The 26,536-nt window shown below is 41.3% G+C and overlaps 1 protein-coding gene across 6 annotated transcripts in view; it reads right to left on the bottom strand.

The window, feature by feature from the left end:
• The window catches only part of nfatc1 (nuclear factor of activated T cells 1), a 251,234-nt gene that overhangs the window by 204,994 nt on the left and 19,704 nt on the right, over positions 1–26,536 (bottom strand). For 3 of the 6 annotated variants that reach the window (XM_039737220.1, XM_039737224.1, XM_039737225.1), the window contains exons 2-3: positions 12,574–13,639; positions 738–897 (exon numbers count right to left, since the gene is read on the bottom strand). In XM_039737220.1, the coding sequence (XP_039593154.1) occupies positions 738–897; positions 12,574–13,639 (1,226 nt within the window). Of the gene's footprint in view, positions 1–737; positions 898–12,573; positions 13,640–17,014; positions 17,264–26,536 lie in introns of those variants that run through there. The other 3 variants (XM_039737223.1, XM_039737222.1, XM_039737221.1) reach the window with 3 other exon arrangements.

The following is a 26,536-nucleotide window of genomic DNA, read 5'->3' as shown; positions in this document are numbered from 1 at the left end:
AAAAAATCAAAGTTAATACCCACGCCTGCAATGTATTCCACTGTAGTCTTGTTTGTAACCCATGACGGTGTACATTGTGGTTTATAAACTGAAGATCGCTGTAATGCAATCAGTGGGTTTGATAAATGGACAGACAGACAGATGATTCATATTTTAGACGCACATTTATTTATTGCTCACAAGATTCTCTGGAGCCCAGGAATTGCTTAAAGGTTGATCAGACTTCAGACAGCCACCGAGGAATAAGGACTCAAGGTAAGGTGGTGCGATTCATTGGAGATCCAGAGGGAGACTTTATCCTCAGTAGAGAAGATAAATTAATTGGTTTGAATTTCTATAACTGCTGCAGACCTTCTTACAGGCCTAATTATTTTAATTCTCGTTCTGCTCCAACTGAACTGGAAGTATGTCAAAGGTGTTTCACGCCGGTGTTTATTCGTGACAATGGTTTACAAGCAGAAACTTGTCATCGACTTAATGATTTATGTGTCTAAAATTTGCTATTAGTTGAAAAGTACGAGTGACGCGGGATGGAAAAAGTACCTGAAAAAACATGGGTGATAAATTGTTATCATTTAATGACTATAAAATAATAATAATGATAAAAAAAAAAACACTGCAAATCAGCACACTCCTCTAATTAGCGATCAGGTCTGGAAATGAATTCTGTGGAAATCTGGGAATACGGCTGCATAGGAGAACAAAAATCATAATAAATTAAGCAAACAAAAACCTACCTGCACAACAGGATGTCCTCCAGCAGACGCCTTTACCGCTCCTCTGCTTCCTTCCGTCTCATAATGAGCCCGGTGATGAGATTTGGGCTGCACTTCAATTTGCAGTTCATAAGGTCCTGAGCAAGATGGCAGCTGCCAGTCAAGTGCAGGCAAAGAGGGGCTGTAATGGAAGGGAGTGTCCATTAAAAAATCATGAGCAATAGATTTACGCACACCACAAGCGGCACGCCGACATTACTTTTGGGACCAGAAGTAGCAGTTCATCCTTCACCATCTAACATTTGCGATATCATCAATAATGATCATACTGTGACATAAGTAATTTAAAAGCCCTTGATATGGGCTCTGGCTAGGTTATGAAGATTAATGGATAAGGTAAGGTGTACAGTGGGGATTAAACAGCTTCCTTTGCTTGACATGTTTATCTATAGTCTTTCATAATTTGAGCTGCGCTTGCAAAAACAACTGCCAAAACCGAAGACAAGAAAGCCTTGCACTGCATCCCACTTTCAATCAGTACATTCGTGGACAGCTGTCTCCACTCACCATCATGGATAAAGACAAGGAAATAAAACACTTGACATCTTAAGAGTGTATCTTGTAAAAGAAAATGAAAAAATAGATAGATATGAACGGAGATATATAAAAGATGGACAGATTGAGAGGCAAAAATATTACTATTGTGTATTTGGTTGACACCTTTATCTATTATGGATATGTCAGAGCTGTTTAAAGATGTCCTTGTCAGATGGAGAAGAGGGCAGGTCAAGGGACTGTTTAGGGTCACACAGTGAGGCAGGGGTGACAACTGGACCAGCAACACTGTGGGTTAAACTCCAGTGTCTCAGACAGACTGACAGGCAGATAGGCACTAGTTTATTTATCCTTAAGGGGAAGAAAAATATAAATATTACAAAAAAATCACAACCACCCCACCAAACACATGCAAGAACTTGCGTTGGCAAACGGAAGAACTGGTCCCAGTTGATAACAGGCGTGTAGGTGGTAGTAAGATGTGATCAGATCTGTACTCTATTAGGATAGATAGATAGATAGATAGATAGATAGATAGATAGATAGATAGATAGATACTGTAGCGTAGTTGGCAGGATTAGATAGATAGATAGATAGATAGATAGATAGATAGATAGATAGATAGATAGATAGATAGATATACAGGGCTTTTCAAAATGAAGGAGCAGATTTAAAAAATGTATTTCAAACAAACTGTATAAGACAGAAACACATTCAAAGTTCAAAGTTAAAAAGCCTGCCTAAAAGTACCAATGAATGCCACCAAGCGCTGTTTCTCATTTATAGTAAAACAGCGACAACACCACAAGAGAAATCATTTTGCGTGCTGTAATTTTCCGAGGTGTGAGTCCATTGGATTGTGAGAGGTGGAAAACAAGATCTTGCTCATCGTCTATGGCCTCCCAGGTCTCTAGATCGTATGCGCTTTGATTTTAATCTATGTGGGTACATTAAAGAAAGAGTGTTTGTTCCACCTATGCCTGATAATTTTCAAGATTTGCGACATCAAATTGAGGAAGCTGTGAATTCAGTAACTAGGGATTAGTTGACTCGTGTGTAGCAAGAAATAGTCTACCGTTTTGATGTTTGTCTCGCTACACTTGGTGCCCATGTTGAGTGCATGCAACCTCAAGAACCATTGGACCAAACTTTGAACTTTCCTTGGTCCAGTGATGTGCGGAATGTGCTTCTGTCTTATACAGTTTGTTTGAATTAAATTTTTGAAAGTTGTTCTTTCATTTTGAATAGCCCTATATTTTAGTATAGTAAGTAGAATAAGATAGATAGATAGATAGATAGATAGATAGATAGATAGATATAGATAGATAGATAATGAAAGGCACTATATAGATATATAGGTAGGTTCTATATGATAGATAGATAGATAGATAGATAGATAGATAGATGTGAAAGGCACAATATGATAGATAGATAGATAGATAGATAGATAGATAGATAGATATGCTTTATAATGTTAAGTCGTGGGACAATATTCTACTGTTGTCTAGTAAATGAAATAATACCATGCAAAAAAAAAATAATATTCCTAAGCTTTCCACCAATCAATGATAATTCTAAGGTACCACATGTAACTGAGGTCGGTGATATTTAAATGCCACAGCACAACTTTGCTTAAAATATCAAAACAAGGGAAATGCAGCGTGTTGTTTCATAAATGTGAACATGTATGTGTGTTGAGAACATTATCTCATACAATTAGATGAAGAGATGGCTGCTCTGCTACATGACACCAGACTGACAATAACACACTAGTGTAAAGTTGGGACATGGAGTAAATATCACAAGTAGACAAGTGACTCAAGATACTCACTAATAAATAATCAAATCTTTACCAAAGTGATGTGTGTCCTAGCAAAACCAAAGCACCGCACAGTGAGCATAAACTCCAGTGGCGTGCAATAAAGAAGGCCATTGCCATTTTTCACCAGACTGTTTTTCTCCATTTCGATGTCAAGTTCATTTCCTTGGCTAGATTATCTTTATTACACACTTTATTTCCTGCAGGAAAATGTGCCAGTGGAAAGAAAGTTGCTGTGTAAATATGAAATAGTAGGATAAAAGAAGCTATAGAAAAGAATAAAAGCAATCACGTCAAAAGGAAGTGAGGTCGCGTGCTTTGTGAAATTTAGATCAACTCTCAAGGAAAAAAAAAAAAAGAACCAAAAGCAAAATGTGTGTAGCGTGCAGCAAATAAAATCAAAACCCATTATGTTTCTGTGATTTACAGTAGAGAAGGTTAAGCAGATATACAGTGGATTCAGAAAGTCTTCAGAGTCTTTTGTGTTCTGCACAGTTTATTGTGTTGTAGATTTCATTTTAAACATTTTTGCCCATCAAGCTCCACTCAATTTTCTATAATGACAAAGTGAAAGCACATTTTGGGAAAGGTTTGATCAGAATACTTTTTGAATTATATACTACATATATATATAATAAAATGGCAAGTGTCTGTGAATCTGTGTGTCTGTCCAGTTGCTAATGTTTCTATCATTCCAACAGATGGTGCATCACAAGCATTTGTACTAATAAACTCTACTGCACATGTCATTCCAACTAATGGCATATCTCAAACATCTGCAGTAATAAAATGCATTACTACAAATGTTTCTCATATGTAATCGGTTGGAACGACAAATGCAATACTTATGTCTCTGTTATATGACATTTGGCATAGGATTTGTAAAAGTAGTGTTAATGCTTGTGATGCACCATCTGTTGGAATGACAAATGCAATGCACATGTGTCTGTTAAATGCCATTTGGTGTGGGATTCGTAAAAGCAGAGTTAACATTTGTGATGCAGCATCTGTTGAAATGGAAAATGCAATGCAGTTTATTACTACATGCATTACAAAATACATTTCAATAGTCATGTCTCAAATATGAGGGAAACAAAAGATTTTTTTGAAAATTATCCTGATTTTATGATTTATGTGGAATGTATAAGTTCTGGCAAATGGATAGATAGATAGATAGATAGATAGATAGATAGATAGATAGATAGATAGATAGATAGATAGATAGATAGATAGATAGATAGATAGATAGATAGGGCTATTCAAAAGAGCAGATTTCAAAAATCTATTTCAAACAAACTGTATAAGACAGAAACACATTCCACACATCACTGGAAGAGGAAAGTTCAAAGTTAAAAAGCCTGCCTAAAAGTACCAATGAATGTCACAAAGCGCTGTTTCTCGTTTATAGTAAAATGGCGAAAACACCACAAGAGAAATCATTCAATGTGCTGTAATTTGCAAAGTATGTGTCCACTGGTTTAAATGAAAAAATATAAACATATATATACTGCGGTGGGCTGGTGACCTGCCCGGGGTTTGTTTCCTGCCTTGCACCCTGTGTTGACTGGGATTGGCTCCAGCAGACCCCCATGACCCTGTAGTTAGGATATACCAGGTTGGATAATGGATGGATATATATATATGCTTATTTATTTGATTTGTGATCATGGCAACCTATAAAGACAATGACTGCCAATTGTTGATTAATTTTCTTGTTTATTTCTTTCCATCATTATAAGGGGCATACCCTTGTGGTACCCCAAATATTCTTTCTGTGTCTTTCGTTTTCCCACTACAAAACGAGATGTGCTGGTCTGAGGAAAGCACTACCACCCCTGGACACCAATCTGTTATCTCTTCTATCACCCACAGCTCAGAGGAGCCACTCATACTCATAGGAGGTAACTAACCCCGCTCCTTCCAATCCTGGACCTATAAAAGCGAGGCACTCCCAGAAGGTATTGTCTCCTTCAGGAAATGAGTGGCCCGTGTTACGGAGCGCTGACCCTGTGACCGGACCTAAGATTTATTTTGTTACTACCTCATGCTATTGGGTGCCTGTCACTTTCAGTTATTTTACTTTCTGTGTAAATGGAACCTCAGCATTTCTTTTGAGTCCCTTCCTTTCCTTGACTGATGGCAATATGCCTATACATATAGGTCTCTTGGTCTGGAATCCCTGCAGATTTTATTTTTTTTCTCCAGCCGTCTGGAGTTTTTTTTTGTTTTTTCTGTCCACCCTGGCCATCAGACCTTACTTATTCTATGTTAATTAATGTTGACTTATTTTTATTTTTTATTGTGTCTTCTATTTTTCTATTCCTCATTTTGTAAAGCACTTTGAGCTACATTTTTTCTTGTATGAAAATGTGCTATATAAATAAATGTTGTTGTTGTTATACAATACATATATACACATATACATATATATACATATACATTTATATATATAAATGATATGTATATATATTTTATATATAAACGTCTACGCGTGGAAGTGTGTGTGTCTGTCCAGCCTGAAAGTGGGTGGTGGAGTCGGGGTAAGGGCTCCATCTCTGCGGATATGCCAATGTGATGTTGTAGATATTAGCCGATCTTCTGCTGAAGGTTCAGAACCTAAAGTTTTTAAACAGAACCAGAAGAAAAAACGTTGAGAAAACAAAGCTAACGTCATAATCAGGAGGAACAAAATTCTGTCGTCAGAATGTTCCCCTCTTATGTTATTTAATAGTTCTTGTGCTATGGAGTTGTATATATCATTTTTCCTTTACTTTCCTGGAACAGTAAACAATTCATGTAAACTTGTAAAAAAAAATACCTGGTGGAAATATGAAAGATTTACTTTAGCTGTGTGTCACATAATTACGTACTAAAATGTTTGTCTGCTCCTTTTGATTACAGAAAACACAGTAAAGAGAGATGAAAGTTATAAGGTGCTGGCCCTACAATTAGCTGGTCGTTAGCCGGAGCCGAAGTGCCACTGCCACCAGCGCCACACACTTTAATCACCGGTGCCCTGCGCTGTGCCAGGTCATTTGTTAACTCGAGTTTTGACAAAGGCTACTGGGCGCATATTCTAAAAAAAAAACAACCCTTAAGATCTGCAATAAACGTAACGTCGCTCGTACTGGACTCTGAAATTAAACTAGCAGGGATCTGTAAACAGTAATTAAAGGACACCACTAATGAGATAAAGAGTCACGACAAGCAGCACTAAATAAACCAGTCTGCCACTAAATTTAGTGTTCATTTCTGTTGTTTATCTTGTTGCAGAACTAAAGGCCAACTAGGAAGTGTAGACAGAGCAGGGAAGTGAGAATAGAAAGAAATGCAGGAGATCACGGAGGATGAAAAGAATCCAAATGGTACAAGCTGAACAGATGGAGATTTGAACAATTGTTTCTGTTTTTCCTTGTATTTAACAAAAATGCTTGGCCAACAAAGTAGTTAGCAGTTTTCTGTTATTTATTTTCTACAACTGTAAACCTGAAAATCGCAATCAACCCAACTATTAAGAAGATTAACCAGTTCAGACTCACCATGAACCAAAGCCATCTGCCATCAGAACTCTTCCTAACCAGCAGAGGGCGCAAGGCCTGGAACAAACCCTGGACAGGGTGCCGGTGCTTCACAGGATGAACACACACACACACACCACAGCCAATTTAGCATCGCCAGTTCACCTAACTTGCATGTCTTTGGACAGTGGGAGGAAACTGGAGCCCCCCCGGACGAAATCAATGCACATATATGGAGAGAACATGCAAACTCCACCCAGGGAGGACCCAGGATGAGAACCCTGGCTACCATGCTTCCCACTGAACTAATTTAGAAATTTCAAATCTACAATATACCGTGTGATTCTGGATTATGGCTGTAAGATATGGAATGCATATACAGTATGTGGGCATAAGAGATTTATGATCTGTCTAATTTACACAGATCACTTACTGGACAGTACATACAGAACGTACTTTGAGGGCATCACGACCACACAGTTACTTTATTGTTAAAATTACAGCTGTAAAAATCCATCCCACCACACACTTTGCAGGAATGAGACATTGTACAAAGAAGGCTTAGTTTGCACAGCATAGCACTGTAGCTGCCACATGAGTCATCCCAAAAGTTGTGCAGGAGGGAGATTGTTATCATTTGGAAAAAAGAAACCAAAAAAACGCTAAAATAGACGTCAGTAGCTTTTCCAAATTTCCTTTAACCCAAAGAGGTAGTCTTTCAGCTGCCTTCTGTACTTGTAAGGTCTCCTCTAACTTGGCAAAATGAAATAAATAAAAACCTAAAAGCAAAGGAGATCAAATGGTAGAATGAAGGTGTTTTAAATCTTTTTTTATGAAAACCTTAATCATTAACTAATAAACACCTTGGCGTTGTTCAGTAGTACAGGGGCTCAGTATCTACTTCTGATTTTATGACCTAATGGGGAAAACAAAGACTCCTCCATAAAGAATAAGGAACAGGGTATGGTGTTCTCTCTGTCCGCACTACAGCTTCCATGAATGTTGGGGGGCCTACACTGATGAGCCAAGACATTGTGACCACTAGGATAATATGCTGTTGCTCTTTCAAGTGAGCCACCAAAACAGCAACCAGCCAAAGCAGGGACTCCATCAAGACCTGTGAAGGTGTCTGGTGCTGGCACATTAGCAGCAGATCCTCTAACTCCTATAAATTGTGAGGTTGAGTCACCGTGGATTGGACATCTGGTTGACTAAATTGTGATCTGGAGAATTTGGAGTCCAATCCAACACATTGACCTCTCCCTCATGTTCCTCAAACAATTCCCAACAGCTTGCTCAGTGTGGCAGGGCCCATCATCCTGCTGAAAGATGCCACTTCCCTCAGGTAATACCACTGCCAATAAGGGAAGCACGTGGTCTGCAACAACCTTTAGCTAACCGGTACATTTCCATGTAACATCCACATGAATGCCAGGCCCCGAGGTTTCCCAGCAGAACATTGCTCAAAGCATCAAACTCTCTTCACTGTCTTTTCTTCTTCCCACAGTACATCCTGATGCCACTTCAGCCTCAGGTTAACAGCACACATGTACCCAGTTTTCCACATGATGCAACACAAAAAAGGATTCTTCGGACCAGGCGACCTTCTTCCTCAGGTTAATTTCACACATGTACCCAGCTGTTCTGATGATGCAACGGAAAATGGGATTCTTTGGACCAGGTGACCTTCTCCTATTAATCCAAGGTCCAGTTCCAATGCTCAGGTGCCCATTGTAGGCAATGAGTCTCTGACTGACCTGCGGCTACACAATCTGATATGCTTATAGCACATTACTCCCGTAACAATCATTAAAATTATCTGCAATCTACATTAATTACTCCAATAACATCAAAATGATCTGCAATATACAGTAGTCTTTTTCCATAATAATCGTTAAAATTATCTGCAATCTACAGTAGTTACTCTCATAATAATCATAAAATCATCTGCAATCTACAGTACTTACTCCTGCAATAATCATAAAAATTATACACAATCTACTGTGGTTATTCCCGTAACAAACATTAACATTATCCACAGTATATGGTACTTATTCCCATAAGAAACATTAAAATGATTTGTAATCTACGGTATTTAGTGCCGTAACAATCAATAAAATTATTTGAAATCTACAGTAGTTACTCCTGTAACAATCATAAGTTACTTGCAATCAACAGTAGTTACTCCCATAACAATCATAAAAATTATCCACAATCTACCGTAGTTATTCCCGTAACAAACATTAAAATTATCCACAGTATACGGTAGTTATTCCCGTAACAAACATTAAAATGATTCGTGATCTACGGTATTTAGTGCCATAACAATCATTAAAATTATTTGAAATCTACTGTAGTTACTCCTGTAACAATCATAAGTTACTTGCAATCAACAGTAGGTACTCCCACAGCAATCATAAAAATTATCCACAATGTACTGTAGATGTTCCCGTAACAAACGTTAAAATTATCCATGATGTATAGTAGTTACTTTCGTAACAATCCCTAAAATTCTCCGTGATCTACAGTAATTACGACCATAACAGTCTTATCTGCAATCTACAGTAGTTATTCCCGTAACAAACATTAAAATTATCTGTGATCTACAGTAGTTACTCCCGTAATAATCATTAAAATTATCAGCAATCTACAGTAGTTATTACCATAACAATCGTAAAAATTATCCACGATCTACTGTAGTTATTCCCGTAACAAAAATTTAAATTATCCACGATCTACAGTAGTTACTCCCATAACAAAAATTAATATGATCTGAGATTTACAGTAGTTGAACTGTTGGTTCGTGCCAGTCTTTTGTTAACCACTCACATCAATGACTCTTGGCTTCCCAACACCCCGTCAGTCATTTGTGGTTTATTCATCCTCGGAAGATCGTCAGTAGGTATTCACCATGGCTGACTGTGAGCAACACACAAGTTTTGCTGTTTTGGAAATGCTGCGGTTCAGTGGTCTGCCCATAACGATCTGGCCCTTATCAAAGTTATTCAGATCTTCACACCTGCCCAGATCTTCTGCATTGAACACATTGACTACGAGTACCAAATGTCAGCTTATCGTCAAATATATCCCTGACCTTGGCATGCGCCATTGTTCTGAGATAGTTGACGTCATTCACTTGCTATCGGGGTGTTCAGAATGTTTTGGCTCATCAGTGTAAGTTTGCCCTTGTAATTCCAGCTAATTTTACCCATCTACAGTTCACATAGACATGCAAGTTGGCTCAAACATTATCAGATGTGAAGTCAATTCCTACATACATTCTCAAAATGACTCGGTCCATTTTAAGGTCAGGGGAAGGATGGCTTAGCTATGGAGGAATATTTTGGACAAAATGAAATAAAAAAATAAATACGTAAATAAATGAAAGCACTTTGAAATGTGACAATGAATAAAGAAAAAGACCATGAAATGTGAGTGTAAATAAATGAATGCATCAGGAAATATATATTTTTTTGTTGTTTATGTTCAGTATTTAATTTTCAAGATATGGCTTGAATTTAAAACTTTCAATTCAGGGCTGAGAGTGCGGCTGAGAGGGGTGTTTTAATTGGTGAATCGTCAGTACATCGGACATAAACCTTCAGTCATCCAATGCCTCGTTTAGAGCAGACATGTCAGATAATAACAAATTCAGAGTTTATAGAATTAAAGTCACCACTTTGCACAGGAATTCAGGGTGACTTTTTCTTGCACTCGTAGTCAACGTGCACAGTCGCAACTCTAAGAATGAGCACAAGCCACAGGATTCTCAAGTCAAGCAAAACACGTACATCCACTGCAGAGCTGGTAGTGGGGCGTACATTGTGAGAAGTGCTGGTACGCATAGACTAACTGCAAGACCCCTAATGGCAGAATGGGGAAATACCAGTGCAGAATACTAGTGAGTACCAGCCCACTTCAAGCACTGCATCATGGGGTAAATAAAGACAACTTCTGCAGATATCAGGTTGTTTTGAGCTGGAGCATTGAATCATCAGTTATATAGCCCCTTTTACAGGACAGTACCAAGTTGCTCTAAAAAGTGTGTTGTAGAGAAGATAAGGAAGACTGACGTATACAATAGGAAAAATTGCACGGAAACCACAGAATTATGAGAAATGTCCACTAATGTTTGTAACATAATCTGTAAAGCCATTTGTTTATTCTTAAAATGTCATCCTCACAGGAAAACTGAATGTATTTGCTACTCGATAATCTCGATCACCTCGAAAACCCTACACCTGTGACAACCAATCATTGTATCCGTTTCTCATAGCAGTCTGAATCCGAAACCTTCAACCGTTTCTTCACTTCTTCAATAACCTTGTCATTAATCCCATAGGTTGCATCTTTGAGGGCTCCAAAGAGGTGGAAATAAGAGGTAGTGGAGTGAAATGTGGATGAGGAGAAACATTTCAGGACACTATTGTTTTGGGTTTTCATGTATGGGCATGCGGGTTTCAGTAACGTTTTTGTGAGGTGAACATCATCTAAAAGCTTTTACAAGTTTTAAAAAGCTTGAATATAAAGTTAATTGTGACAAACTCTCAAAGAGTATAATACCTTCTGCCACTGAATTCACCAGGTAAAAAAACAACCCTCACCAGTTTCTATGAAGGAAAAGCATTTGCTGTCTTTTTTTGTGAGATGATCCAGAAGAAAAAGCTTCCTCCCTCACCCTGTAACGGTAGAGTGCATGCAAGCACCCTTCTTTCTTCACTCTTAAGTGATCGACGGGTAAGTTTTGTGGAACTCGACATTCACACAATTTTTAATATCCTAAAGCATAGTTCCCTAAACTCTGGGTTGCCACCGTTCAATGGGAAAAGGTTGTATGCGGTTTGTGAATTGTCTCACAATGGGTTGAATTTAAGCAATCGAAATTTCTCTGATATGTCACAAGGAAATAATAGTTTAACAAGCACTGTCTTAAAGCATCGATAATATTCACACTTCCCCTCGACACAGAGAGAGATCTGTTGCAGGTATTTTGTTCATAACCCATCCATCCTCTCAGACGAGTTCTTTGGCATGTTGCAGCAATATGGGGGTGGCTGCTGTTTTTGGCTGGGTGTGCCAATGTGCTCTGCTTAACCTTGCTGAGAATCCACATATCATGAAAGCAGGTCACAGAAGGTAAGAAACTTTCTCAGACTTGCTCAGCACAAAGCAGAGTTGAAAGGTTGTTGGTGGGCCTATGCTGGTGGCATCGAAACAAATGAGGCCACTCATACATCCACATACACAATCATACGAGAACAATTTAATTGCTAATTAACCTGGCACACATGTCGTGGGGATGTGGAAGGAAAGCCAAATCAATGTTTTCAAACCCTATTCCACTGTGAGTTATAACCCAGTAGAAATTCAACATGGAAAAATGTGTCCTGTTAGGGTTAAGACCAGCTTCTTGACCGTTCTGGCTAGTATAAAACATCCAAATTCACAACAAACTCTCAAAAATAATAATAATAAAAATTCTTTACATTTATATAGTAATTTTCTAACTACTCAAAGTGTTTTATATAGTAAGTGAAGAGCCACTTCAACCACCTGGATGATGAGATGGCAGCCATTTTTGCGCCAGTAGGCTGTTAGCTGTTATGTAGTGAAGGAATGAGACAGGCAGCCAATTAGAGACAGGGGATGATTAGGGGGCCAGAATGACCAGACTGTGGTGGTAAATTTAACCGGGACATCGGGATACACCCTACTCTTTACGAAGGATGCCCAGGGATCTTTAGTGACCACAGAGAGTCAGGACCTCGGTTTTATACCTCATCCGAAGGACGGCACCAGTTTTGCAGCACAGTTAATACAGCTGTATGTCCAGCTATTCAGTCGACATTTAGCACTCTATGTCAGTCATTAAAATATAATGTTTATGTTAGATTGTATTAAAGTTTAAACATAAAAATCATGCCATAGGTAATCAACTTGAAGAAGTACAGTAATTGCAAGTTACCTGATATATGGCTTTGGCTTTGACCACGTATAGGGATTCTGTGGCACCGACAAAAACTCCCCACAGAAATGCTCTTTCTTGAAGGGCATTCGAGAATTTTGGAATTCTTCAACTCCCAAGTCCAAGGGGGAAGGAATCGTGCTGCCATCATCTCCACCTGGTTCCACTTTTAAGCTCATAGTGGGGCTATGGTCATTGTGGGTCTTTCTAGACTTCATTGGGATGCCATCGTTCAAATCAACGCTGCTGTCGGTGGAGAGGGCATTGATGGCTGCCACAATGGCAGAATTGGTGTACTGATTGGTGGTGACAGACCAAGTCTCATCTGTCACACTGACCCTGGGAGAGGTCTGTGGCGAGGGTGTCGGAGAGTGCTGAGGAGAATATGACTGGTGCCTGTAGGAGACGCCGTTGAAACTGTACTTTCTCTTCCCCCCACAAGGCGAAGAAGGACGTGAATTGCGTGTGGTGAACCAGGTCTCATCCGTGACGCTGGTTCTGGGAGACGTAGATGGAGAGTGTCTTGGAGAGTTGATAAGCGTGCATGCTGGCAGTCCATCTTGTGCAGTGCCCTTAGGTGAAACACAAGGAGACTGCCAAGGTGAATTCTGGGGGGAGTTGTCATAATTATAGGAGTAGCCCGACTCATAAGAAGAAGCTTCGGAATTGCAGCTTCTAGAAGATAAACTGCTTGCTGGACTGAGGCAGCTGGGATCCCTGTAGTTGTCGGCATTCGGTAACGACAGAGTGACAATCGAGTTTGCTCTCTTAGCACTTGGGATGCTTTCTTCGGCCTCATCCTCTTGATTGTATTGACTGTGTAGCCCGATTGGGTAAGGGGTAATTTCAATCCTGGGGCTTTCCAAAGCTGGAGCTCCATTCGGCCGAATAGGTGGGAGACAGTAGCTCGAGGTTAGGCTATCCACATGGCCGCCATACGTCGCCTGATGACCGGAAGATACAGAAATTACAGGACTGGACTGTATGTTGTTGTAGGGTGTGACCAGACAGGGATTCCCCAGAGGTAAGGAGATGCTGATGTTGGAACTTGTATAGCCGAAGGCTTCTGAAAGAAAACAAGGAGAGTTAATCAACATCCTGAAACCAACAGTGCTGTACTTACACATTTTTGGACTATTATGTAATATTACCTAATAAAAGGAAAAGTTAGAATACGTAAAACCTCATAAGCATAAATCCAATTTGTCTTTTTTAGTGTGAAATACTACAGTAAATTTCCGTCATTGCATTCATTCTGCAGAATCCAATTCCTGTTGGACTGGGTGCAAGCCTGGAAAAAGCCCTGGACAGGATGCCAATCCTTTGCACGTTTTTGTTAATATCTATTTAATAATAGATTTAAATAGATTTAATCTATTTAAATCTATTTAATAAATGGACCCAGCTATATTAGTAACAAAATGCATGAACACAATTTCATTGGAAGTATTTTACGAATGATTCGTTAATTGCTTATAATGTCAGTAAAGAATCAATGGTAACACTTTAAGTATCCATTACACTGCTACCTGAAAACTTTTGAGGGTATCTTATGGATTTTGGTCTGCTGATCAAAAAAAAATACCTTAAAATTTGTATGTATTGTTTTAATACGATTGCATATTTTCATTATTATAAATATACAAATCAAATGTGGAACACCTTTGCTGGTTTAAAATTAGCCCTGCAGCTAGGATACGCAAGGTACTGCAAATGGGACCACCGTGCTAAAGAGTCTCATCACATTATAAAGAACCCATCACTTGGTAAGCATCACAGAACAGCGTGGCATGTGAACCGCTTGTTGCCACAACAAAGTTATTTTTTATTTCCTCTTCATATACAACTTGGACTGATGAAAAGGTTTGTGAAGCTGAAGAACACGGAATTGGGTCGATATTTGAAGTGGATGTTTCCACGAATAACCAATGCCAAGTTTAAGGAAGGCATTGTTGTTGGTCCACAAATCAGATACATCATCAATGACAAGCAAAGATCTGCTAGTGGCATTGGAGGAAATCACATGGAAGGCATTCAAAGATGTTGTTGGCAACTACAGAGCACCAAACTACAACCAGATGGTTGACAACCACTTCAAGTGTGATATGTCGCTAAAGATTAATTTTCTGCATTCACACTTTCCTGCTGGCCTTGGTTCAATCAATGACGAACATGGTATAAAGTTGAAATGATGGGAAAGTGGTATCAGGGCAAGTGGAATCCATTAATGTAAGCCAACTATTGTTGGGCCCTGAAACGAGAAGCTTCAGATGTGGACCACTACTCTTAAGTTCCCACTGTCCATCATACAGTGGGATCCTCAGATCAGCCCTACTGTGGTTGCTCACAGCCACTGGTGGAGCACCTAGAAGATGACTGAATGTGTCTATCTAGAGGAAGTAAAAGTTGTAACACGATTTCTGTAGGTGAACCTGAAGAAGGATCATCACTGAGCTTCGAGGGGCGAGAGCTGAGGTACTGCGTGTCCACCTAACCCTGTCTCCCTCTGCCCTCTGGATTCTTCGGTATCCACACATTCAGGTTTTTCAGGAAGTTAACCTTCATGGATAACAAGAATTGACTATATTTAATGGTTATAAAATATAGCTCACTTATTCCAGATAATGGTTGTAGGGGCCTTGGACACGGGGCGCCAGTTCATCGCACTGCCACTCAAACACACGTTAGAAAATCACCAGTTCTATCTATCTATCTATCTATCTATCTATCTATCTATCTATCTATCTATCTATCTATCTATCTATCTATCTATCTATCTGTCTGTTTGTCTGTCTGTCTACTATATAGTGCCAATCAAATCTATCTATCTATCTATCTTTCTGTGTTCCAGTCAAACACAAGACTTCCACGGCTTTGTTGTTGGCTTCTTGGATGTCTTCCATCATGCATGGATGGCCTAATCTGGGGCAGATCAGCAATGGCGCTTTTCCACTGCATAGTACGGCACAGCACGGTTCAGTTCGGCTCGGTTTGCGTTTCAACTGCAGTTTAGTACCGCTTTAGAGTGGGCGGGATTATTCACGTGTCGTTATAGTTGCGCCGCCTCTACTGCCGTGACATCATCGTAAACGCGCCACAAGCGACCTCCTGAAAAACTTTTTCATTCCGCGTCGCCCCATCCAGCTCTCGCTGGATCCGCTCCTCGGCTACCAATGAGAGGAACGTCTGTACTTCCTCAATAGACCACGAAACAGCCATTTTTGGTTAAAACAAAATGATACGTCCGAACCTTCGCTGGCTGTGCTAAAAATCTAGCGGGTCTGTTGTGTCTCATGTCGCAAGTTCAGTGACGCAGTAATGACGATTTTCTCCAGCCAATCAGTGACCAGCAGAGTTTACATGTCACGTTTTGGTAACGGTTCGGCGCGCTTGGAACCTCGGCTGAGGTGGTACTAAAAAAAGGACCAGGTACCAGGTACTGTTCCCAGTGGAAAACCCCCCAAAAGTGAGCTGAACTGAACCGTGTCATGCCGTACTAGGCAGTGGAAAAGCGCCACAAGTGATTAGGATCCTGGAAGGCACCACACTCACTCATTTGGCAGAAGACCCTGTTTTTGTCAGGTGGGCCTTGCATCTTTGTACACCCATTCTAATACGATTTTGAGTTCTCCACAATGTGTGAGGCAGGTTGCTGCCAGGGGACAGTTCCATATATCCATCGATTTTCTAAACACACTTTATCCTCAGCGGGATTGTGTCAAAGCTGGAGCCAATCCCAGTAAGCACTGGGCACAAGAACAATCCCTGGAAAGGATGCCAGTCTACTTCATTTTCTACTGAGGACCCTATTTATGGCAGGTCATTTGTACTGAAAGGCCTAATTGTGGTAGATAGGGTTAGGGTTAGGATTAGGGTTTAGGGTTAGGTCTTTTCCAATTTAATTAAAAGAAATTTCAAAGTTGTACACCTCTAAATAATAATATGCCTCCAAAAAAATGCCATCGTGGCAGCACATGATGTACCCGAGAAACTCGTAAAAAAAAAACACAAGTCAAAGCAAACTTCCTTTGATCAAATCATTTGAGCAGGCTGTGGTCCTTTCAAGTGGTTTTGCGATGAATAGAAGTCACGACGCATTGGAACATCTCTTTAGGTTGTAATTTCTTTCTTTGTTTTAACGTGGTAGCAAAATAAGCCCATATTTGGTGGAGACCCTTCCAGACGGGGGAGTTTGAAAGAGGTCAGAACAGCCCACCCTACCAGCTAGAATTTCACCGTCTATGAAGTCATGATCATCAGGTAAACGGCTAAAAATAATCTGGTATGGAGCACATGAGGAGAAACAGATACAAGATGAGACGTATTTACACAACAGATCCTCTTGTTTCCCCTTGCAAACACTTAGCCTTAAGAGGACATATACTACTGCGTAAGGCAGTAAGCAAGACCTTCCCGTCTCTGCTGCATTTAATGTACCAACCTTTGTTACTGGAAGAGTCGGGATCCTGATTGTATTCAAAGAGAAAATCAAAATCAAACTCCTGGTCTTCAGTAAGAGAGCTCATCTTTCTCTTTGAGCGGATGATGTCTGGTGCCGTTATGAGTAAATACCCAAAGTCTGGTTCACCGTCACTCTTGTTGTAGCATGGAGTTCCTCCACATGCAAGCCGAGACGACGCGGGCTGAGCGATGTGACGCGAGTTCAGCGTGCAACTGGATGAAATTTGGTGGCTTAGAACGTGCTTCAAGAATGGCTTGCGATGTAATTTTATGTGGGCGGGCGGAACAGCCCACTTGCTCGCTCGCTTGCTCTCTCGCTCTCTCTCTCTCAAGACTCTCACTCATTTCAGTATCTGCCACGATTGAAACTCGAAAAGTTAACATTTCCAGGTGTGCTAATAAAAGCACAAAGGAAGGGGAAAAAAAAAATAGATGTTACTTAAATTGGTCGCACGGTAGCCTCCCTCATTTTGACACCAAGTGCTGCAAGAAAAATGGAAGTGAAAGCTTTACCTTCTATATATAAATACTCATTTAGGCAATGTGTGCTCATTTCCTTTTAATCAAACTGCTGCTTCAAATCTCATGATTGTTCTCCACCAAAAATAAAATCCTCTGTCACGTTCTGAATCATGAGTTTACCTTTCTGTTCTTTTGGCTGTATTTCTGCCTACAACTAACAAAAGGCCAGTGCTGAGAAAACAGGCAACAAAACCTAACAGGAAAACAACACCACAGAAACACACAACCGGTTACTGGGTACATCTTTAAAATAGTAAGGGTAGAGTAAGATGCTTCCCTTTCCTGTGCTGTTAACACAAATACTAGCAGCTGCAATATAAACAGTAGGTACATATAGTATATATAAACATGAAGATATTGCAGCATATATACACACACACACAAATAGTAATGTTTGCTAACTTAATGTGCTAACACTTTTCTATTTATTAATTCAATTACACACACAAAAAACACATATTTGTTTAATAATTGAGTGCATTTCTCGTGACCTAATCTTGCCCTTCTTAGTGTTTTAGAGATCCATTCCTTCACATTTGTCATCGACAATGTGGAGGCAATCCGATGAGCAGGGGTGTTTCTCAAACTCATAGTTGTTCCCCTTCAAGAATCTCTACCGATCGACATAGCAGGGGCGTTTCGCCTATCTGTGATGAATCTCGAACCCTCTCTCTGGGGATTGGATTGCAGGTCATCTGGTTTACTCGCCTTGAGTCAGCTAACCCTCCGCCAAGCTTGATCCTAATGATGGTGTAACCAGGCGTACCACTGACGTATAATGTCCTCAATGGAGTGGAGCTCTGGAGATCGGCAGCTGGAGTCTTTCGCAAACGAAACGTAGCAAGTAAAAACAGATTGGCTGCTTATCGACAAAGTGCAGGCAATCCAATGAGCAGAGGTGTTTCTTAATCTCATAGTTGTTCCCCTTCAAGAATCTCTACCGATCGACATAGCAGGGGCGTTTTGCCTATCTGTGATGAATCTCGAACCCTCTCTCTGGGGATTGTATTGCTGGTCACCTGGTTTACTCGCCTTGAGTCAGATAGCCCTCCGCCAAGCCTAATCCTAATAATGGTGTAACCAGGCTGTAAGAGCCATTTGTTAGTTATTTAAGTTATATTAAATCTTTGCCTAATATATTACTGCATAGTCTATGGGAGGTTCTTACAACCCCCAAAAGTTGAATTGAATTGCTATATTCAAACTGTTTCTAGCTTCTCTGACTATAGATTAGCCTCAGTAAGTGACCTATCTTACCATGTGTAAGGCATGGAGGGCACAGAGTTTTAAACCATGTCTTACGTGCTCAATATCGCTCAGTATCACTGATGTATAATGTAAGACGACGCCTTCCTCAATGGAGTGGAGCTCTGGAGACTGGCGGTTGGAGTCTTTCGCAAATGAAAAGTAGCAAGTAAAAACAGAGCCTTAAGCGACAGCGAGCCATTCCTTCACCTTTGGGAATTGCTGCTCATCCACAAAGTGGGAGCAATCCGATGAGTAGAGGTGTTTCTCGAGCCCCCCCAACTATGATTGTCCCCCTTCAAAAGTCACTGCCGATCAACATAGAAGGGACGTTTCGACTATCTGTGACGATTCACCCTGGGGACATAGCAGAGGTGTTTCAACTATCTGTGACAAATCTCCCTGGTTGTCCCCCTTCAAAAATCGCTGCCAATTCGACATAGCAGGGGTGTTTCGACTATCTGTGACGATTCTCGAACCCTCGTCTTAAGGATTGGATTGCAGGTCAACTGGTTTACTTGCCTTGAGTCAGATAACCCTCCACCAAGCTTGATCCTAATGATGGTGTAACCAGGCGTACCACTGACGTATAATGTAAGGCGACACCCTCCTCAATGGAGTGGAGCTCTGGAGATTGGCAGCTGGAGTCTTTCGCAAACGAAACGTAGCACGTAAAAACAGAGCCTTAAGCGACAGCGAGCCATTCCTTCACCTTTGGGAATTGCTGCTCATCCATAAAGTCGGGGCAATCCGACGAGCAAATCGACATAGCAGGGGCGTTTCGAGTATCTGTGACGATTCCCCCTGGAGACATAGCAGGGGCATTTCGAATGTCTGTGACGAATCTCCCTGGTTGTCCCCCTTCAAGAATCGCTGCCGATCGACATAGCAGGGGCGTTTCGACTATCTGTGACGATTCTCAAACCCTCTCTCTGGGGATTGTATTGCTGGTCACTCTGGCTTACTCGCCTTGAGTCAGATAGCCCTCCACCAAGCCTAACCCTAATTATGGTGTAACCAGGCTGTAAGAGCCATTTGTTAGTTAATTAAGTTGTATTAAATCTTTGCCTAATATATTACTGCATAGTCTATGGGAGGTTCTTACAACCCCCAAAAGTTGAATTGAATTGCTATATTTGAATTATTTCTAGCTTCTCTGACTATAGATTAGCCTCAGTAAGTGGCCTGCATTGCCGTGTGTAAGGCATGGAGGGCACATGGTTTAAAATGGTGGCTTACGTGCTCAATATCACTCAGTATCACTGATGTATAATGTAAGGCCCTCCCAATGAAGTGGGAGTTCTTGAGATCGGCAGTAGGAGTCTTTCGCAAACAAAACTCGGCAAGAGCCTTAAGTCGCAAATAAATTCCAACTAGTGCAGCAACAGGAAGGACAGCAAGCTACCTAAAATAATGGTGTAAGGAGCAACAATCCATTGGCTTGGTGTTAGCAAGCACTGCAGAGGTATGACCCAACATTGGTGTCAGCAGTGGGATTAGGGGAACACCTAGAGTCTGCCCCAGACATCTAAAATAGACTTGCTGGGCTCTTCTGATGAGTTGTGAGATGGTGCCAAGGCTGAGATCCGGGATCAGCATCAGTATGGAAAAGAGGACTAAGAGGCTAAGAGACTGCTACCTCTGCAGTTCCACCATTGTTTCTCTCATTGGCTTGGGTGTGTGATCACCAGCGAAAATTAGGGCACATGGCATTGGGGAAAAGTGGGGCAGATTGAGTTGCCACTTGCCTCAGGTGACGGTAAGTGCAAGGGTGGCAATAAGGCTGCGTAGCAAAAGGACGGGGCAAATCTTGCAAGTTTTTACAGAGCAGTCATATGGGGAGAGTCTCAAAGCTGAGATATGGACCAGGAACATCAATAAAGGCAAACAGCCAGCAGACTGGTACATCTGCAGCTCCACACTATACGACGGGCCAATCGCCACACAGAGGTACAACGTTAAACACAACTGCTGCATGGCATGCCAGATCGGCATTCAACATCCCCACTGTGCCAACTGATGATGAAATGCTCAGGAAAGAGCTGGTCTTTCTCACCAGCTGCAGAACTACAATGGAAATGAAGACCATCCCGCCACGTCCAAGAATGTGTGAGCAGTTATGAGGAATTGGAAGTGGAAATTGTGGGCATTGTGTCGGCCTTAAAACCTTTCCGTAATTAATGATAGGTCACAAAACTTGTGACCAAATATATGGAATCCTCATAGTCGAAAACTTCCTATGGGACAATTCAAAAACAAAAAGCTTCAAAGAGAAAATAAAATACCCAGTGACGACAATCTCACAAAATCTGAAGCACCCATATAAGTCAACAAAGTAGTGTTGGAACAACGTTAAATAAAATTTTCATGCAAAGAACGGCGAACAATGGGGAATCCTCACAGTCCAAAGCCTCATAAGGGACAATTTAAGAGCAGAAAGGATACAAAAAATTCAGAACGAAACAAAACGGTAACAAGTATGATGGATACCTTCAAGACAACAATTATAAAAACTGAAAGAAACCAAGAGATCATAACGGCTGTAAAATGCAATTTTGAGGGTCCTGTGCCGAGAGTGGCACTTCAAATTGAAAACCTAAGGGGCACGCATTGCTTGGTATTATAATAAAAAAAACTTTATTGAGGTGGCACTTGTACCTACTGAATGTAATTACACGTTTTTGTATATAAAAGTAACCATTATTTTCATTTTGACTGTTTTAAATCTTACATTTCCAGACATTAACTGTTAACTGGCCACATCTCATACCCTTTCCGGGTAGCAGGGGCAGAAATATTAAATCACCAATGAAACCTTCAGGTGAAATGCCATAACAGAGAAAAAAGTTCATTTTAAAAAGCGTAATATTTATAAAAATGAATACACTTGAAATCACATTCTGCATATTTAAGGATTTTTGCAAATTACAGTTGAGAGAGGTTGTTAAAGGCTACTGTGTCTGCCAGCTGTAGCAAATCAGAATGCTAGGAATAAATAATGTGAGCAGATGTAAGCAGATTATCTTTCGTCTTTGGTGTGTCAGTGGAGAAGATGAACTGAGGCGAGAAGCAATCAGATGGCATCAGTGATGCCCACTGAAATCCTATCATCAGAATTACACGCTGAATTTAATGCTCTGGCCTAACGACTGTATGGTTCAATCAAAAATGATATAAAAGCAACTTCAAGGCATCAAGCAAATGCTAAAACATATAATTAGTAAATCTTATGTGAAAGTGAATGACACCGGATGGCACTTTCTGTTATCTCTCTGAATTTTACTCAAGATGGTGCCAAGCATGCACATCAGAGGGTCACCTTCTGGGTTTATCAGAGGTAAGCACTACCACCCCGGGGCACCAGGGGGTGCGATCGCCAATTCCCACACGGCTCCGAGAAGACACCCACTGAGGGCAATTGACCCCGCCCCTTCAGGTCCAGGTGCTATAAAGACGGGGCGCTCCAGAAAGGTGGGATGAGTTACCCACATTACGGAGCTCCGACCCTGTGACTGACCCGCTCTCCAGAGCCAATCATTTCAATGCCAACAGCTAAGCTTTGTTTTGTTCAAACTAAATGACAAAACAGAAATCTTAGTGATTGGCAAAAATGGATATAATGAGGGTATTAGAAATAAACTGGATCCATTAGGCTTATAAGTCAAGACAGAGGAAAAGAATTTAGAGGTAATTATTGACTCAGACCCAAACATCATAATGTTTAGGAAAATTGGCGTGTGATTCCTCAAGTGGGTTCCACGGCTTCAAAAGATACCTCGGCCTGCTTCTTCCTTTTGGAGTCTGTAGCCACCATTGTTGAACATGAGGAAGAGCTGTGCCAATGAAAGCCAAAGAAGCCAAAACAAGAATCAAACCATTGGAGACATCAGGAAAACCTTAGGATGACCAAAATCAACTGTCTGGAATATCATGAAGAAGAAAGAACACACTGGTGGGCTCAGTAATCACAAAGGGACTGGTGGGCCAAGGAAGACCTCCACTACTGATGACAGAAGAAAAAGCCCCCAACGCCTGTACGACAGACCAGACACATGCTTCAGGGGAGCCAATGTGTGTGTGTCAGAGACGACTATCAGCAGAAGAGTTCATGAACAGAAACAGAGGCTGCACTGCAAGATGTTAGCAACAAAAAACAGGACGGCCAGATTACAGTTTGTGAAAAAGGACTTTAAAAAGCCTGCAGAATTCTGGGAAAAGGTCTTGTGGACAGACGAGACAAAGATGAACCTGATCAGACTGATGGTGAGAGCAAAGTGTGGCGACCAAAAGGAACTGCCTGAGATCCAAAGCAGGCCACCTCAATTGTTAGACATGGTGTTGGGAGTGTTATGGATTGGGCATGTATGGCTGCCTCAGGTCCTGGCACACTTCTCTTCATTGACGATGGAACTGCTGACGGCACAATACATTCTGATGTGTGTAGAAACATCTGATCTGCCCAAGTTCCAGTAAAGGCCTCCAAACTCATCCTACCACAAGACAATGAGCCAAACATACTGCTGAGGCAACAAAGGTGGAAAATCCTTGAATGGCAAAGTCAATCACCTGATTTCAATCCAATTGAGGAGGCCTGCCATGTGCTAAGGAAAGAATTGGAGGGGACAAGCCCCCCCGAAACAAGCAGGAGCTGAAGATGGTTGCATTAGAGGCTTGGCAGTGCATCACCAGAGAAGACCCTCAGTGCCTGGTGATGTCTCTGAATCGCAGACTTCAAGCAGTCATTGCATGCCAGGGATTTGCGATAAAGTCCTAAATATGACGATGACTTTAACTGCTCTGTGCCAACCATTATGTTGCCCTGAAATGTTGCGGCTTTGTAGAAAATGTATTGTTTGACCAAAATGTCTGCAAATCCCCTCAAAATGATAGTCTGCGATGTGCACTTTAATCACAATGTCTGAATTGTTTGATTTGCAGTTTTAAATTGTGGGGCAGAGGAGGTCTTCCATGCAAAAATGTGTCCTTGTCCCAAACATTATGGAGGACGCTGTATATGAAATAACCAGACACGGGTTGGTATTCAGTTTCAATACCTAAGCTTTTAAGACGATTCATTCTTTATTTTTTTTTTTTTGCTTAATCTGGGCTTGGACTTTTACAGATTTAAGCCACTATTTGCTTCAGTTTATTCTAAGCACTCAGTCAAAGAAAAGCTTAAGAGGTCGGACTTCCAGGGACTAATGAGTGGGCTACATCACCAAATTCTGAATGTCATTCCTTGTTGTCTCTACTTGATAAATATTTTCCGATTCTGATAGTGTGACCACAGGGAGGAAGCCAAAAGTAGGCAATACATACGTATGCAAAATGACATCAGGGAAACTTTGGTCCGTTGTCCTTATTTTAACAGGACGTCACATGATGCGGAGCACATTCATTAATAAGTCAGTCAGTCAGTCATTCTCCAACCCGCTATATACATACATGGGGTCACGGGGGTCTGCTAGAGCCCATCCCAGCCAACACAGGGCGCAAGACAGGAGCAAATCCCGGGCAGGGCGCCAGCAAACCACTGTTCATTAATAAGTATAACACTTTAAAGGAAAGAAACTGATTTTCCTATTTAATTCAATCTAAACAATACACATTTTATAATGTGCATGGTAGGTTTATACCTTCCATCTTTTTACTTGCATTAACCATTTATTATTAGTCACATGACCTGTCACAGAGCATTAACAGAAACAAATTCAAAAATATTTGTTATCTACCTTCACAACGGTGCTCCAGTTTCCTCCCACAGTCCAAAGACATGTAGGTTGGGTGCATTGATGATCCTAAATTGTCCCTAGTGTGTATGGGTGTGTGGGAGTGCCCTGCGGTGGGCTGGCGCCCTGCCCAGGATTTGTTCCTGCCTTGCACCCCGTGCTGGCCGGGATTGGCTCCAGCAGACCCCCGTGACCCTGTGTTAGGATATGACGGGTTGGAGAATGACTGACTGAATGAATTTCGCCACCTTTTGTAGGCACCCACGTGTGTCTGAACTTCCCATGACGAGTGTTCCCATAATGCCTTCATCTCAGACTCTTCTCATTCCTGTCCCCTTTTCCACTGCTCGTCTTTGAAGGCGACTCTCGGTGGGCCCATCATGACCAGATCTGAGCTACCCGGTAGCAACACGTGTCCCCTGCGCCTTCACTCCTCTGTGTGCGTCTCCCACTCCCACTTCCTGTTTTGATCACGTCACCAAAGCCAAACTGACCAATCACACCAAAGCTGAAATGACCTGTCACACCGAAGCCAAACTGACCAATCATACCGAAGCTAAACTGACCAATCACACCAAAGCCAAACTGACCAATCAGATTGCTCGCAAGGAATGGACATACACAAACAGACCTTAGTGTTTTATAGAAGTTTGACGTTACATCGATAAGCAACAAATCATGACATGTATGCCCCTGATAGGGTGCAAGCCTTTTGCAGGTCCTCAGGACTTTTACACTGCAGACATTTTACACACCTGCACTACAAAAAATCGCCCACTAAGACTGAAGTGGAGCTAAAAAGTCACAATTCACTTAGACGGCCAAAGTTCACCTCGATGGTCCAAAATGCCATCAAGCTGAAATATGAAGTCCCCACAGTCCTGCTCTCGACCTGCTCATTTACTTAATTTGAAATTCATTCCTTGTGCATTCAGCAAGCATGGGTGAAGAAACACCAGAGCTGCTCTCTTATCATTAGCAAAGTCAGACATTTTCTTCTTCTTTTTTTGTAATGCTTATGTGTGTTTGAGGGTTTTTTTTTTTTGTTGTTGTTTGTTAAAACATTTCTATATTTCTTGACAATCTGTAAAAGCTAAGTTTCCCCTGGGACAAATAAAGTGCTAACTATTGTGGTGTCCAGCCGGGACCCCACTAGGTCGAAAGGACCGGGGGAAAGAGCGTTTCTGGAGCATTGACCCCCCCACCAACATCCCCCCCGAAGTGCCAAAGGGCAACCCCCGGAGAGCAGGTGGTACCATGTGTTTGAAGCTCAATCCTGTTAGGACCCGTGACCACCACCAGGGGGTGCCTGGAGAGCTCCTGAGCCATTAATTGCAACACTTCCGCCACATCCAGAAGTGCTGCCTGAAATGCGTCAACGAGCACCTGGAGCACTTTGTAAAAGGAGGCAGCAGCCATTACTCTGGGAGCCAGAGTCGGGTGGGAGAAGACAAAGCTCTTCAGGAGGTGGAAGAGAAGAGAAGAGAAGAGAAGAGAAGAGAAGAGAGGAGGAGGGAAACAGAAAGAAAAAGAAAGGACTGTACTTTATGTAAATAACTGTAAATAAACGCGAGTGCTGTGTGACAACTTGTGTCTGCCTGTCTGTGCCAGGTAGGGTGGCTGGTAGAAATATACATACATACATACATACATACATACATACACCTGTATATTTAAGTCACAATTCCTAAGTCAGCTACACTCTGAATCCATATGAAAGTACTGTATTTTTAATAAATAATATTCAGTAAAGTGTTTATTTAGTGAAGTATGCCAAGTGCCTTTGAATAGCTCAACTAAGGGTGGCACCACACCTAGGTGTCAAATATTTAAAGACAGTAATCTGAAAGGGACTACAGAAACGAAATATTTTTTGAACGTGCACACAGGTCCACTAAGAGGGGCCCTCTAAGCTACGACCTCTTGAAGATGCTCCCATCTGCCATTTAGACGGCAAAAAGGACACAAAGTGTGCAGTTACCAGAAGGTAACACACATGTCTATTC

Source organism: Polypterus senegalus, chromosome 15, assembly GCF_016835505.1.
Source record: "Polypterus senegalus isolate Bchr_013 chromosome 15, ASM1683550v1, whole genome shotgun sequence".
NCBI classification, from domain to species: Eukaryota; Metazoa; Chordata; class Cladistia; order Polypteriformes; family Polypteridae; genus Polypterus; species Polypterus senegalus.
This window is presented reverse-complemented; position numbering and strand designations above follow the sequence as displayed.